The following is a 17,607-nucleotide window of genomic DNA, read 5'->3' as shown; positions in this document are numbered from 1 at the left end:
CATTGATATAAAGGGTAAATAATGTTGGAGCAAGGACGCAACCTTTCTGGACCAGTATATTGTTGGTTAGGCTACCATCGGATTTCCAGCTAGCCTTGGATTGTGATCATATGATCCTATTTGAACAAGCGCTATGAGCCGTCTGTTGTCTGTGGATCAATAATATCACTTCCTAACAAGCAGATGATCTACTCTAACTGAAATTATGTATTTTGCAACTAATTGCTGAAAAGAACAGGTTAGACTATTTGATGTAATTAACGGTTTGATGGATATGTTAATAACTGGAATCCTTCTACAAAATATATAGTGAATTCATAAATATAATTTGTTGACTACAGGATTTCTGGCTTGTGTTATCTTTAAGAAATATGCACTACACAATTGCATCTGGAAGATTAAGAGTTTATGGAAATAAAGAATTTGTGTTAGATTGTAAGTTATGTAGATATTCCATTTTGTCTGGCTATGAGTGAATGGCTGCAGGAGATTTCCAAATTATCCATCAGCTCCTGAACTTTGCTGCAGTTATCTCATTCAACTTTGCATCTGTTCTGGATTTGACCAGAACAGATGCTATAGCAGAGACATGAAAGATGTTGCGCAAAATCAGAAATAAGACATTTGTTCATTTAGCTTGCAACATCTACTTCTGTGCTGAAGCAAACCACTCATGCATGCAACCCCATTGGCTGTTGGACAGACATTTTTTTTCTAACACACACCCTTTCTACTGCATCTTTGACTTTAAAAATCTTTACACCCGACACTTGAAGTACAAGACAGCAGCTTTGTTGCTCCCTAATCCAGAGCTGATTTTAAGTAATATTGGTGAGTCTCCCATCCTTTCACAGGAACGTTTTGTTCTCAGTTCCTCTCTTTTTCAACTAAATTTAGTTTTGTCTTTCAAATGTTCACAAAATTACTCACATATGAGAACTAGAAGCCTCTCTACCCTCTTGGAATATCATACATTTTGGTAGTCCGCATTGAAACTATTATGAACCCATGCAGATAAACCATGTTGGTTTTCAAACTCTTTATTACCTTAACCTTTTTCCTATATTGTAACACTATTCCATATTTTCCTAGGTAAGCATTAGAAGTTCGTTTTTACAGTTTGGTACACTAGATTATGGAAGGACACTGAAACTTCTACTCTATTTTTCTCTACCTAGTATGTCTCTAGCACATTACAAGCCTGGATGATGACACCATATGTGAGTAAAGCACACACATAGTTGATAATACCAATATATCAAACATACACTTCTCTTTCTAGAACACTTTTCTCTCGTATGTACGATGCAGCCTGACTTGACATTATTGTGCTGAGACTCATGTATTCTATAGCAGTAGGGTTGACATTCTAACTTACCAGACTAAATTAAGTGAACTGTGCATACAGTAGCTTTTATGAAGCATCATTTAGCTCTTTAAATTGATTAGGTTCAGCCAGGGCCCTGTTAGCATAAACACTGTGATCAATTCACAAATGGGTTTATGAGTACAGTACGTTGTGCTTCACAAGTACTCTTTTTATACACTCTTAAATGCTTTTGTTAATCAGCACAGAAACATCCAACTTCCTATCAGAACTGCAAAGAGGGCACAGTCCTTTCTATACGCACTAAATGTATATAAATATAGCCTCAATAGTATTGTTTTTCCAGTTTTAGATGCTTTAGGTCAATTTGCCTCCAAGGCCACGTAAAAGCACGTACAAGAGTGTGATAGGAGTACTACTTTTAGTCCTCCAAAATGCCTCCGTGAATAGCCCCCACTTGTGCACTGTGCCTTCAGTACTACTCTCAAATACTTGTGTAGTCTGGGTAAAAACAAATTTATAGTGTATGCATATGGAACATATGTATACTGTATAATGTGAATACATTACTTTGTTCATTGATTGTGTTGTCCCTTGACTGATTGATTCATATATCTTATGAGTGCAAAAATGTAAAAGCATTGAAATGGAAGAGTAGCCTCTTGGAACCATTTGTTCACATTGGATAGTTAATATACATTGACAATTTATGAAATTAAGGTACACTTATTTCCCTGGGCTCCACTGTCTCTTTTGCTTTAAGTTTCCACGTGACAGAGTCCAGAGCCATAAATGTTGCAATTCCAGTATATTTGGAGAGTAAGTCTGTTTAATTTTTTACTTTGTTGCACCATAAATGGATTTGCATTTATCTATTTCAATAGTTTTAAATGAAACTCACATGTTCATATATATTAAAACAAATTATGTGTTAAATTTTTTTATTATTTGCATTTAAGGGGCAATTGGTGGGGACATGCTCCATACAAACATGGTCGGCCATGTTCAGCCTGCCCACCAAGCTTTGGAGGAGGATGTAGAGATAATCTTTGTTACAAAGGTATGTACACTGGTATTATGTGAAAATATGTTCCTTGAATACACACACAAATTGTTTTTAAGTGTCGTTTTTAGAAGTTTCTCCCTGACTCAGTTGTTTTTTTGAAATTATACTTTTTCACATGTAGAAAATGTATCATTGAAGGATTTATAATGACATACATGAGGGTATCTTTTACAATGACTGCATTACAATGCATGCCATTACCCCGCATTTTTTGCTATGCAAAATCTTTTACAATGCAGGGCTTTACATTACAAACCATTACAACGCATTCCCCAAATACAACGCCCCTGTGGAGTTAGAATAGTAAATTGCGTTGTAATGGACAATGCGTTTTGATGGATTGCGTTGTGAAGCCCTGTATTATAAAAGATTTTACGGAGTAAAAAATGAGAGGTAACGGCATGCGTTGTAATGCAGTTTGCCCTTACTAGATTTATAGGGAATAAAGGACATATACTTTGTTTTGGAGCAGTTTATTTCTAAGCCCTTTTCTTTGCAAACCTTAGCAAATTTGTTTAGGAGGTTTTGGATTCCTCTAGGGGTTTTAGCGATAAGCAGTGTATTGTCTGCAAATAGCAGACACAGCACTGCTCTACCTGCCAGTTTCGGAGGGTCACCATCGCAATTGAAGAGTTCACCAATTAGACCATTGATATAGAGGGTAAATAATGTCGGCGCAAGGATGCAACCTTTCTGGACCAGTATATTGTTGGTTAGGCTACCATCGGAGTTCCAGCTAGCCTTGGAATATGATCATATGATCCTATTTGAACAAGCACTATGAGCCGTCTGTTGTCTGTGGATCAATAATATCACTTCCTAACAAGCAGATGATCTACTCTAACTGAAATTATGTATTTTGCAACTAATGGCGTATGCCTTTCTGCACCAGTATGTTGTCTAACCACAGTGTTGGTAAGAGTGGAGCCCTTCATATATTATATTATCTAGGTCTTGATGAATGCCATGTACCACTGTGGACACTAGGCAGAAACATGTCGACCCAATTCTACATGGCAAGGGGTTAAAAACTTTCCCCATTTTGCCATTCACTTGTTTATATACACCATACAACCACCTATTTTCATTAATTGCACTCTCTCACTCTGGCCCCCTACTTAATTAGAAGTGCATCCCTGACGTCAGGTGTATGCCCGCCCTCTATCAAACCAAGTTTTTAGAGTGCGAGGACTGGCCAATGATGAAGCATGACACCAGGTGGTGTGTGAGGCCAGTCCTAAACTTTTTGTGAGATGTTGTCCACACTCACATACACATAACACTTCTGAGCACTTTTTAGGTCATTCTCATAGGAGCGGCCCCATTTGTGTATAACATTTTTTTGTTGGAAGCTGGCGGTTCCTATCGCCCTGGTTTGCCTCTAGTTCCCTTCCTCAGTAGTACCTGGGGCTAGTGTGCATTCATCCTTTAAATTGTAACATCCAGGGGGAAACCTACGTTCCACTGGTACTTTGAAACTTATGGCTGCCAGGTTTAAACAGACCAATTGGGGAGCAAGACGTTTTGTGACCTCGACCACAAAAGAATGGACCCAACTTCCTTTTTTCATTAGAGCTAAAACTATCCTACTAGCCTTTAGGAAGGAATTAAAAACCTGATTCTTCTCTAGTTAAGGATAATTCTAGTTGCACTCACTAAGAGCTAGCGCCTTGACACCTCCAGGTATTTGTTACGCTTTAAAAGTTACTATAACATAACATGGCTTATCATAGGCAGCTAATTGTAAATGCAAAGTGTAATAGCATGCACATACCTGATTTTAGTTCTGCAAAATGTAAATATTTTAGGTACACATAGAATTACCTTTATGGCAAACAAAAAGTGTTTAACACTAGTTCAAGTTGTTTTTGTCATAAGGCAAGGGGATGCCCTCAACTACTATACAATTGCAAGTTCCTTCAGTGATGTGCTGCCAGCCTGAGTTTCTGAACTGTGAAACTTATGGGCTTAGGAGTTTGATCACTCTTATGACTGAACATGATTGCGCAATATCTTCCTAGGCATGTGTTACAATTATGATGGACTGCCCTGTTATTTGCCAATGTGAGTGTTTAACTGGGTGTGCACACCAAGACAGAAGGTGCCCTTTTACCCTGAATGTGCATTTTTAAAATACACCTGCACTGGCCTCAGCACATTAATGAAAGGCAGTGCATTAGGGTGCACTGCGCAGGTATGTGCTTTGATGCACAGGGACAGTGTACCCTGTTACACCAAGCGCACTATTTTAGGGCAGGCACAAATTTGCGCCTGCACTGGTAACGTGATTAAGGCAGGGGAAAACCCAATATACCCTTGTAGGCTTGGGCACTAGATGATTGAGGTCAAAATGAGCTACAAGGGACTTGATTTGGAAACACTAGAACTTAGTTGGGAGTCGTATTAGATTATCACACTCCAGTGTATCAACAAGATATCACGTTTGAAAATAGAATCAATCACGGGAAGGAAAAGAGAAACACGGAGAAGGTAAAATTGTATTCTATAGAAGTTCTTTATATTTAGTGTTAAAGCATCAAATAAGATTCTGGGGAGACATACAGAGACATTAATTGAAGCAAAAGAAGTTATGAACAGAGGTATAAATGACATCAACTCATCAGTTCACAACTGAACATCAACTCCTGACAATTATCACAGACAACCAAATTAATTAATAAACAATGGTCGTATGTTTGTGCCAACGCAACGCTTCTGGAGATGATGTAAGTGTCGACGTTTCGGTCGAGTATGCAGTCGTCATGTAGACCATCATCAGGACAAAACAAATCATTGCTGGGAAAACCCCCTGAAATAACCACCATGGGAGACTCCTCTTTTCATTGAGAAGTAAGGGACGTGGAAATGAAATCCGGATGGTGTTGGTAAATCTGGAGTATGACGTGTTGGAACTAACTGGTACACAACTATCAACAGATCGTCAGGTATTCGGTGTAACTGGAGGAATGTAATTCTGTTCGATTCGGCAATGCTGCGTTTAACCGTCGGCAGGCCTGGTAACTGAGAGACGAAAAGAGTGGTAACAGCACATCAGTAAGAGATGCACCAGCTGTTTGAAACCGCTAAATCACTTTATACCCTCCTGGCCCATAGGAATGAATGGGAAATTATTCCTTAATTGCAAATTCGCAAATTGCAAATTCGCAAATAAGGAAGACTAAGAAATCGCTAAAAAATAGCGATTTTTTTACATACATTCCATTTTGGGATTTCTAAATAGCGATTCCTTAAAAATCGCTATTTAGAAATCGCAAAATTGAATCTTGATACATCTGCCCCTATCTCACATGAAAAGTTGTAAGTCTTTACTCCCAAGTTTCCAAACTCACTGGAGCGAGGTTTTGCAAATTTTTGGAATTCATAGAGATTTCTAATGGTACTGATGGAAAATGAAAATCTGAGTTATAGGTGCATTGCTGGGAATCTTTTGTCATTTCACATTGACTTAGATTTGAAGGCATTTCAGCACTCCTTATGTATCATCGTGCCTTCATGAATGTCTTCTCACGTGCTCATTTTTCTCCTTTTTCGTTATTTTCTAAGTGAAAAAATTGTATCATTGGAAATACTTTTTCCCCCACACCCCATCAGATTTGGGGGTCATCTGCTTGCATTTCCTCTCTAAAAAAGGACTTACTCTTGACCACGATAGGAGTAAACTTCCAACCTTTCCCTATTTGGGAAAGGGTCAGTGACTTGTTTGTGGCTACCCACAAACTTGTAAGTCTGTTTGTGATAACCCCCGTTCAAGCCATTTTCACCCTGTCACATCCGCTGCCCATCTCTGGGATTTTTTATGTGTGCAAAACCAATTGAAAAAGTGTTATTAAATTCATAAGAAAGCCTATTAGCTCATGTAAGCTAAACATACAGGTAGGAAAAGCTTTTGTTAATTAGGTCCACATTGTTTAGAACTGTTTTAAAGATTAGTTGTACCTCGTCCCTCTAGTATTTAGACTTGAGCAGTTTGCAAATTTGTTCATTGAATAGCAAACTAAATGGCCAGTGTTCAGAGTCCTACAAAAACATTTGCCTCAAAAGTAAAAGAACATTATAGTTGTATCCGACAAGAAGAGAACATCAGAAAGATCCTGTATTTAACATATTCCATTTAATGTGTACTCAAAGGTATTTGGAGATCAAGAGGCAGTACAAGTGGTATTCACATTAGGTACATAGTTCGTTATTTCATTGAGCACTACAAACAAAATCAAGAGTAGCGGTCAAGCAGGGGGTCCTAGTCCTAGGGCCTTCCTAGTCTTGATGGTTGAAAGACAGCCGATGACAGCCGACACGTGTTTCGTTACATATGTGTAACTTTCTTAAGCGTTTACTCTCTGTGTGTTTAAACGAATAGTCCTGCAAAGCACCCTTTGTGTGTTTCTTACCTTAATACATGATGTATAGGATGAGCTCTGGAATTCGTAAGTCATGTGATTCTCCTTGTTATTTGAAGTTGGGAATACCATAAAATATAGAAAGTGACTAAACAAGATCCGACATATTGATGCCTGGTACATGAATTAGTAGCACATCGCCCCGTTATGATTCCCAACCGGTGACTGGGAATGTTTTAAAGATATGTCCTATGTCGTCATTTAGTAAGGCATCCGTAAGTGTGCATGAGAAATGTGTTTGTTATGGCAAACAAGGGCTTTAAGTACGTACTTGTGAGAAGAGATTCAGTATGGTCCGACGTTCGGGGCGATCCTATGCGAAATGTCTCCACATACCGCGTAGGATCGCCCCGAACGTCGGCCCATACTGAACGTGTTCTTCAGCGGCTCAATGGCGGGGTCTGTGATCACAGACCCCGCCATTGAGCTGCTGAAGAACACGTCCGACCGGCCAGTGCGCCGGCTCAACTTATCTCGATTAACACACGAAATTACTCGCAACCTTCCGGGGTAGCCACATGCACCTGCTACCTATTCCTTCTCCGGCTATTCATACCGGACCTCTCCTCCTCTCCAATGGCACCCTGATTACTCTCCCCCCAGGTCCCCTTCGGCAATTGAGACTTTTTAAGTATTAGGCATAATATCTATGTCCTGATGATGATACGTAAATTATAAGTCGGAACGAAATGGCGTCGACACTTGAAACACCTTATACATTTCAACATTGTGTGTACTTAATTGTAAAGGTATCTAATGCGATTTGTTGCCTTTTGACATTGCTCACTAGCCAAGTACAACAAACCGTGAAGCTTTGTATGTCCTTTGCATGTCGTTTTCCCTGCTTGTAATTGTTTTTTATGTGCTAAGTAGGTCACAGGCTAGTGCCCCACTTCTTGTATTGTTCTGTAAGAATTTCTTTCTATTTGCCAAAAGTAAATATTAGACCTCTGTCCGGCTGGACATGTCATTCCAATATAGTCACGATTGAGTCTATATTTATTGCTCTTAATATCCTCCCTTCTCCTGGGACCACTGTTGTTTATAAAAATATGTATAATAAGGTCATATCAAACTCAATAGCTAAGATTTTATACAAAGAACAATTGGAGAATGCATTGGAGAAATTATTTTTCTGTTCAGTGCTTTCTCAAGTGTACTTTATATATAATGATACGCTGGGACATTCGAGCAAAGTTTCAGGTAATATAACAAACCTGGCAGGAATTTGGAGAAGTGTTAGAGGAAATGTTTTTATATTGCACTTTTGTAACGTATCGTTTTAAATGGGAGTGACTTTAACTGTATTTTTTTATTGTACTGCCATATCTTAGGGTTTTAAATGAGAGTGAATTTAATTGTTTTTGCACATACTTTGTGATACATTGTATCCAGTGGCTGCTGCATTATTTTCTTTGTATGAAAGGCAATTCTGCTTATACTAAAGCCAAAAGCACCTCACAATAAATCTAAACCAGTACGTTGTACAATGCATTGCACCTGTGATAGCAAGCCATCAACACCTTAGACAAAGAAAATTCCAGAAGGGATTTTCTGAACATTATTTATTCATTTTTTACACATTCCAGGGCATGAGAGGCCATATCCTCCCCCAGAGCCAGAGGAAGAGACCAATGAGATTGAACGTCAGCTCTCCAAAACCCAGGATACAACTTCACAAAGCCGATCGCGGACCCACTCACCAACTTCATCAACGAGAATTGATGACCTCAACAAGAATGAATTCACAAGCACAGAACAAATGTGTAAGTTGATATTATTGGGGTTACAGTAATAATTCGCATAAAGTATTCTGTTCCACTACAAATAAAGGTAAAAATAACAAAGTCGTGCACGCATTATTGAATGTGGGTCTGTCAAAGAGGTTTGGATTTCTGCTGACCCATTCCAAGGAAAGCAAACCTAATAATTTTGCCTGATGCACAAACCCACTTTGTTGCATGTAAAACTGAGGTGAAATATTCGAGTTCTCGGTCTTGCAATTGGAAAATGTCTTCATCCAGTGAATTCTTTGAAATGTGCATAAATAATGTGCCTGAAATGGGCTTTACAATCAGAGAGCATTGCGGAAAGAATTCTCTGTATTTCTATCCTTAAAAGGTGAACGGAATGAGGTAAAAAAAAAAAATGGAAAAACATTTTTCAGAACCACAGACCTGGCCAGTTTGAGCCCCTGGTTTCAAGGAAATCTGCGAAAAATCAGAGCTCAACTACTAACACCGAGACTAGTATCTGGCGGGACAAGAGTTCAGCGCTTTTCAGAAACAGTATTATCGTGAAGTATGACTTGGCAAGCACAAAAAAGTGGAGAAATACTTTCTCAAGAGTGGTGTGTGAGGTCAAGTGGTGTGAATACCAATCTTAAAATGAAGGTTGTCTCGGAAAGTGAAATGCCATGGACACGTTGTATGGCTATTGCGGCTGTGTTTGCAGCACATTTGGATAGCGCAGTATTTCCGTGAATGTGTTCACTTAATGGATTTTTTCAGTTGTAATTTTATTGACTATTGACTTTGCTTCATTTTGGCTTTGTTCATATTTGTACGCTGATGAGAATGTATAGCGAGAGGTGTGTTGAGTAATATATTCATTAGCTTATAATTGTGTTAAGTTTATTTGGACTAGGGGCCATATGTATGAAACTTAGTTTTGGCGATTCTCAAATAGCAATTTTTAGGGAATCGTTATTTGAGAATCGCAAAATGCTATGTATGTAGGATTTGCAAATCATTTTGCGAATTCTACATATTCCTTAATTGCAAATCGCAAATTGCAATTCGCAATTAAGGATTACCTCCCCATTCATTCCTCTGGGCCTAGAGGCCCATAGGAATGAATGGGAAGACATTCTCAATTTGCGATTCTCAATTAAAGAATCGCAAATTGAGAATGCAATTTCAAGGGTGCCAGGGTGTCAAAAGGACACCCTGTTGCTCCCCTGAAAATAGCATGTGTGCACATGTGGCACACATACATGCACTAAGGGCATGTATGTGCGCCACATGGCACTTTAATAAATGCAAAAAGTGCATTTTTCAAAGAAATCGCAAGTTACCACCAACTTGAAGTTGGTGGTAATTTGCGATTCCTTTAGGCCAAATTGCACTTTTTCTGTGCTTCTTACATTGCATTTAAGGAATAGCAATTTGCGATTACTTAATGCAATCGCAAAATAAGAAACGCAAATTTGGCGATTCCTTATTTTGCGCGGCAGTTTTGCTTTCATATATACCACTGAGCCAAATTGCGATCGCAAACGCTTGCGATCGCAATTTGGAATGATACATATGGCCCAAAGTATGAACTGTTTGCTCGATTGCTATCATGATGAGTTTATACTCCATCATTGGAGCAGGACGCAGTTAGATTCAACTGGACTTTGAAATAGAGATACAGGTTAGATGCCCTGGACACCAACAACAAGGTCTTCATGGAGAACCAAATTCGAGGGACCTGTATTTTGAAATATTCAGACAGTCAGTGCTTGGTAGGAATTAACAATTCCAGGGGCACTCATTGGCTCAATTAGTGCCAACTGGTAGCTGACATTTAGTGTGAGTGGGCAAAAAAAAACTTGGAGATCTAAAAAATGGAATATGATTTCTGTTCTTACCTTTCACAAATCATGAAGACCGGCTGAAGCAAACTAGTCTCTATCCTAAGTCCTGGGTTAACATGAAAAACTGCTGCACGACTCTGGGGCTCGGGTTAGGCAGAGACCTGACACCAACCACCTAAAATGCATCCTACTCAACACCCGCTCGGTCCACAGACACGCCATCGACCTCTGGAATCTACTAGACACCATCTCGCCGGACGTCGCCTTCCTAACAGAAACATGGATGAATGCCTCTTCAGCCCCAGACATCACCATTGCCATCCCGGAAGGATACAAGATCATCCGTAAGGACCGCATCAAGCAAACAGGAGGAGGCATCGCTATCGTCCATAAGAACTCCATTCGCATCTCAACCAGCTCAGACATCGACCTTGCCAACGCCGAACACCTCCACTTCCAGATCCACACCGACCCCAAGACCACACTCAGAGGCACCCTCCTCTACCGGCCTCCAGGCCCCGTGCACAATTCAGTGATGACATCACTGACTTTATCACCCCACACGCCCTCCCCTCCGAGGATTACATCCTTTTGGGAGACCTCAATTTTCACCTGGAAAAGAACAACGACAGCAGCGCCGCCACCCTTCTGGACAATCTTGCCAACCTCGGACTCAAACAAATTGTCACTACCCCCACCCACATTGCAGGTCACACACTCGACCCCATCTTCACCTCCAGCAAACATGTCACATTCAGTCACACCACAGCTCTTCATTGGACGGACCACAGCTGCGTTCACTTTACCCACAAGAAGACCACAATCCACAACCATCCTCAACCCACCCTGCGAAGAAACTGGAACAAAATCACCATCGACCAGATCTCCTCATCGCTTCTTCTAAACCCCCCCGCCCACTCCTCAGACCCCGACCAAGCAGCCATCAACTTCACCCAATGGCTATCCAACAGCGCTGACATCCTAGCACCGTTGAAAAAACGTCAAAGCAAACTAGGCAACAAAAACGCCTCCTGGTTCAATGATGATCTTAAGAAATCCAAGAAACTCTGTCGCTCCCTCGAGAAGACCTGGAAAAAAGACCCAAACACCAGCACCAGGGACGCCTTCAAAAACGCCGCCCGCTTACATCACCAACTAATCCGGTCAGCCAAGAAAGCCGCTTTCAAAGACCGACTAGATAACAACGCCCACAACAGCAAAGAATTATTCAACATCGTCAAAGAGTTTACCAACCCATCTGCCAACTCCAACGACATCACCCCCTCCCAGGCCCTCTGCGACTCCCTAGCTTCCTTCTTCCACAACAAAATCGCAGACATCCACAACAGCTTCGACAACCGACCCGGAGACCAACCCACCCAACCTTCAGCAGGACCTTCACCCCCCTCGAACACCCTTAACGACTGGAACCCGATCTCCACTGAGGACACCATCCGCCTGATGAACTCCATCCACTCAGGATCCCCAACTGACCCATGCCCTCACCACATCTTCAACAAAGCAGACTCCATCATAGCACCACACCTTCGAGATGTCATCAACTGCTCCCTCAACACCGCCACCTTCCCGGAAAGCTGGAAACACGCAGAACTCAGCGCCCTTCTGAAAAAACCCACAGCTGACCCCACCGAACTCAAAAACTACCGCCCCATCTCGCTTCTTCCATTCCCGGCCAAAGTCATCGAGAAAGCTATCAACAACCAGCTCGCCGCCTTCCTCGAAACCAACAAATCCCTCGACCCCTCACAATCCGGCTTCCGAGCCAAACACAGCAGTGAGACCGCACTTATCGCAGCAACAGACGACATTCGAACTCTACTGGACAATGGAGACACAGTCGCCCTCATCCTCCTCGACCTCTCCGCTGCCTTTGACACAGTCTGTCATAGCACCCTTCTACAGCGCCTCAGAAACGTCGGAATCCAAGGAAAAGCACTGGAATGGATCACCTCGTTCCTCACCGGAAGAACCCAGAGAGTCCGCCTCCCCCCATTCAAGTCAGAGGCCTCTGAAGTCATCTGCGGCGTGCCACAAGGATCGTCACTCAGCCCCACCCTCTTCAACGTATACATGAGCCCCCTTGCGGCCATCGCTCGCCAACACAATCTCAACATCATCTCCTACGCTGACGACACTCAACTGATCCTCTCACTCACCAAAGACCCGAACACCGCCAAAACCAACTTACACGAAGGAATGAAAGAAGTAGCCGAGTGGATGAAACACAGCCGTCTGAAGCTGAACTCAGACAAAACAGAAGTCCTCATCCTAGGCACCTCCCCATCCGCCTGGGATAACTCCTGGTGGCCAGAAGCCCTTGGAAAAGCACCCATCCCGACGGACCACGCACGGAACCTGGGCGTCATCCTAGACTCCTCACTCTCGATGACCAGACAAGTCAACGCCGTTTCATCATCTTGCTTCAACATTCTTCGCATGCTCAAAAAAACATTTCGCTGGATCCCCAACGAATCTAGAAAAACGGTCACCCACGCACTGGTCACGAGCCGCCTGGACTACGGAAACACCCTATACGCAGGTACCACCGCAAAACTCCAGAAAAAACTCCAACGCCTCCAGAATGCTTCAGCCAGGCTCATACTAGACATCCCGCGTAAAGAACACATCTCTGGTCACCTGAAAAACCTCCACTGGCTCCCCGTAAATAAGAGGATTACTTTCCGCCTCCTAACCCACGCACACAAAGCACTTTACGAAATTGGACCCGAATGCCTCAACACACGACTGTCCTTCTACACCCCCTCCCGTCAGCTACGATCCCCCAACCAAGCCCTTGCCACTGTACCTTGCATCAACAAAACCACCATGGGAGGTAGATCCTTCTCCTACCTCGCAGCTAAAACCTGGAACTCACTTCCCACTCACCTTCGCCTTACTCAGAACCACCTAGCATTCAGAAAGCAACTTAAAACTTGGATATTCGACAAATAATTCCCCGCCCTTCCTCAAGCGCCTTGAGACCCTATGGGTATGTAGCGCGCTATACAAATTTCTTGACTTGACTTGACTTGACATACCGGCTTCCCTAGGTTGCTAAGCTATTTAGGGACAACACCAGGACACATAAGCTTGTAACCATTGCATGTGCATTTACAGCTCCATAACCCCTTGGGTCGGAGTTTCTTCTTCGGATTATTCTGGCAAGTAGCTTTGCAAGCTTCATGCAAGCTACCTGTGACTTTAGGATGCACAAGCTCCTCAATGCACCCTCCAGCCCGGCTTTAATGATTTGTACTTTGCTTGTTTGTCACTCTGTTTTGTCAAAGCAGTGCTGCAGAGTACAGCAGTAGAATGTTTTCCAGACTGGCGTGCAGGTTTCCTCTATGAATGGGGATGCCAAAGCGTCTGTCTATTCTCAAGATGAAAAAGCCCTCTTCATGGAATCCAGATATATATAAAATACTGGCTTAATAAAGGAAGGAAGACAAGACAGCGCATGCAGATTCTCACGTCTATAGTAGATGAAGGCAACTTTGAGGGAACTCAACTCAATCTCTCAAATCAAATAATATTTTCTATGTACACCATTCCCCTGGCACAGGGTTGTTTCCTGGTTCCCCCTACATCCAGCACAACTAGCATGAGCTACTACTTAGTATGCCCTCAATAGGAAATGTTTGTATGCCACATACGAGTTACTTTGCAGAGCTTTACATGTGTGGGAAATTAATCTGGCTCCCCACAGGATGTGTAACTAAAGTGGTGGATAGCCCTTAACTATCATTCATCTGCCAGCAACCACAAGTCACTCCACAGCCTGATCAGCTGGAAGAGCAGCCAGTCTTCTCTATAGAGTACACAAATTGATTGTCCTCACTGAGCATCAAACACCTCCCGTGGACTCACTCTTTGTTGAGGCCCACTGCAACATAACTTAAATCGCGTAGGGATATATAATTAGAATGGGGAGGGTATCACATCGTTTTTCAACATAGGTCTTATGTTCCTTTGCCCCCAGCATGTATCTATAATTTACTTAATAATTAATTTACTCCCTTAACCAAGCGAACTCCTCTAAACTTTGAGAAAATGACTGTACTCTGTTCAGGTCAGAGAGTCGAGGCACTGTGCTACAGGGCAGCCAATAGAACATCTTGCATTGAGATGATCCAAACTTTTTCCTCTTGGCAAAAAAAAGGCTCACTCTCCCAGTTGAGGGAGGGTGAGAGATCTCTAATTTCATTGCAACTAGCACAAACAAAAAATGAGCATAAAAATCGGATTGGAAAAGTACTACGTTATGCTTTGGATTTTTAATCTCAAAGTCCTTTTGGAATGCAGAGTTTATCTCAAGATTACTTTTCAGGTGGTGATACTGTTGATGGAAAGTCAGTTTTATGTGATATGTGGAGTGGTGCATGTCGAATGTCTCGAGGCATTCGCAATCAAGGTTACAATTTTTATTCACAATGACATATAAAACGCAACTTTTACCACGCAGTGCCTTTACGACGCAACTTTTATAACGCAAACCATTACAATGCATTGCGCTGGGGGGCGCTCTAGGATAGGGAATAGATTTAATTTACTATCCAACACCTTCCCTACTATCCACGGGGACTGGAGTTGGAATAGTAAATTAAACTATTCACTATCCAGCACCCCAAAGCGCTATGCGTTGTAAAGGCATGCGTTGTAAAAACTGCGTTGTAAAGGCATGCGTGGTAAAAGCATGCGTTGTAATGTCATGCATCCATATAAAACTTACGATCTAATAAAGAGTACTAGATTAATGTAACATTACATGCTTTAGCATAAGGCACAATTACCATTTGCCCGTTTTTGTAAACTCAGTAAAATGTGAATGTCTCTATGATGTCTTCGCTCCCTCGTTTATGCCTATGTACATTTGATAAAACCCATAAGTCACTTAGGAAAATGTATGGTTTAAAATATTCAATGTTTTACAGTCTTTCTCTTGACTGTCATCAGTTTTCTTCCATCTTTCTCCTAATTTCTCTCATAGAGTTGGAGTCAGTGCACAGGTGGAGGTAATGTGTACAGTGGTAACTCAAGTTCCCTTTGCTGCTGGTTCTACCTCCATTTTCTATCCCAACATTTCAAGTAGTCTACCCACGGCCTTGTGACACCGGCTTCATGACTGAAGTATCTAATCTCAAAAGTGATTACATGATGCTTTTGTATGTATGTCCAAGATACTCCTCATTGTATGAGTCTGGCAGACCCAATCTGATTTCTTGACCAAGATACCCGATTAAGATTCTCCTGACCAGTGTCCCACATCATTTTTGCGTATTGTTCACCAAAAGTTGGGTGATTGAAATTCACCCATCTTTGCCCTACTTTTAATGTGGCTGACTATCACTCCTCCTTGACTAGGCCATGACACTCCTAAAAGATGAAGACAGCTGATTCTACAAAAAAATGAGCTACAGCTCTTTTTACGTGAGCTGTAGTAGTAGGAATACCTACTGGCTCTCCCTGATAAATCAGTGTAGTATATCATGCTTGAACGTACACTTGCCACTGGTCTCATTTGTAGTGTGCTTGAGAGTATTTGAGTACAATTGAGGTTGGGTGCCTAGGCTGGGGACCACAACCCCGCCCCACGCATTATATGCATGTCGCCCCAAAGGTAGGATAGTTATAGTCAGGACTGCTGTCTCCCCAGTCCATGAACTGCTCCTGTGATCCCCCCCTCCCTCTATAATTCAATCAAGAATAGAACTGCTTGGACATCATTTACATTTATGAAAGGAACACATGCTCATTTGCATGTTCGACACTTCACTCCCCTGCATAAATAAGCCTTGATTGTTCAACCGCCCTACGCCCTGAAAATCAAAACCTAACGAGGCGGTACTTGGCTACTTGAGTTAGCAGGAAGTATATGGTCTGTTTGCTCTTGAGTAAAAAAACTAATAGTCCGGAGAACTGTCCAGACAGCTTGTATTGAAAATGCTTATTTTAACATTAACATACGTAAAGTTAATTTAATGCTTGCTTTTTTTCAGCTCAGATTGTCTCATGTGAGATACGACTGAGAGACCAGTGCAAAGCAACAACATGTAACAGGTAAAAGCTCAATTTCGCCTCTCTTTATTTAAACTTGTCCAGAATTTAAAAAGTATCTCCTATTTTCTAATGCGGTTCTCCCGATAATTTCGTTTCCTCTCCAGATACGAGTGTCCAGCTGGCTGCCTGGACAGCAGAGCCAAGGTTATTGGCAGTGTACATTTTGAAATGGTAAATTATGTTTTCATGATAAGACTCTGATTCAAGTAATAGCCTTACGATGTTTCATTAATATTGAAGTATTTCAAAGATATATGCTACCATAAGAAGTCCTTGGAGTGGAAATCCATTGTTAATATCCTGTCTCCAAGCCAACAGAGGTATGGCCTGTTTGCAGATTCAGAGCCTGCTTCTTCAGCGGTCTGCTGATCACTTTGTGACCATGAAGTTAATACGAGTCCTTGGCTGTTTAACACTAGGGATGCTGGAAATGCTTGTGGTGAATTTCGATGTGCACACATGTGTGTGAAATGAAGGTTCCATTTCATGAAATGACACACTTAAACTGCACCAATCCGGAGTACGTTCTTCTAGGTCACTGTGTCTACTTCAGCAGATTGTCACGTGAAGGTGCTGACTATGGTCGTGGCCTGATATTAGTTATCTTCTGTTTTCATTCAGCAATCCAGCATTTGCAGAGCTGCGATCCATCATGGCATTTTGGACAATGATGGCGGATGGGTAGACGTCACTAGGCAAGGAAAGACAAATTACTTTATCAAATCATTTAGAAATGGAATACAGTCAATTGGGTAAGTGTGTTTGATTATAATTAAATGAGGTTCGTTTTTCTGACAGTTATTTACTGTAGACGTCTTATATTATTATATTATATTTGTTAATCTGTGAAAACTGATTGACTGTGCAGTTGTGCTGTATTTTGTTGATAAATATTTTATTTTGATAATAGTCCCGTTTTCGCCATTAATTAATAATCAGAGAGCAATTAAAAATGTGTATATACGACCAGGATAACTGGAAGAGTATATCGTGCTTATTTTGCTCAGAAGACTTCCAGAGCATCAGAGACCTCTGGTGAATGTCTGTGCTGATAAGGTGATCTCCCTATTACTAGATCGCCTGTGAAGGGTCTAGAACCCACTCTGTTACCACCTATGTGCTGCAATTCCGATTAATC

The 17,607-nt window shown here is 41.6% G+C and overlaps 1 protein-coding gene across 1 annotated transcript in view; it reads left to right on the top strand.

Annotated features, from left to right (window-relative positions):
* CRISPLD1 (cysteine rich secretory protein LCCL domain containing 1) overlaps positions 1 to 17,607 on the top strand; it is a 313,945-nt gene that overhangs the window by 140,525 nt on the left and 155,813 nt on the right. Inside the window, exons 6-10 of the mRNA XM_078687130.1 lie at positions 2,287 to 2,387; positions 8,401 to 8,577; positions 16,409 to 16,469; positions 16,574 to 16,640; positions 17,091 to 17,221. Coding sequence (XP_078543256.1) covers positions 2,287 to 2,387; positions 8,401 to 8,577; positions 16,409 to 16,469; positions 16,574 to 16,640; positions 17,091 to 17,221 — 537 coding nt within the window. The remainder of the gene's footprint in view (positions 1 to 2,286; positions 2,388 to 8,400; positions 8,578 to 16,408; positions 16,470 to 16,573; positions 16,641 to 17,090; positions 17,222 to 17,607) is intronic.

The sequence above is a fragment of the Lissotriton helveticus genome, chromosome 4_1 (genome assembly GCF_964261635.1).
Source record: "Lissotriton helveticus chromosome 4_1, aLisHel1.1, whole genome shotgun sequence".
Taxonomy (NCBI): Eukaryota; Metazoa; Chordata; class Amphibia; order Caudata; family Salamandridae; genus Lissotriton; species Lissotriton helveticus.
Note: the sequence above shows the minus strand (reverse complement) of the source record. Positions and strands in the feature narration are given on the sequence as shown.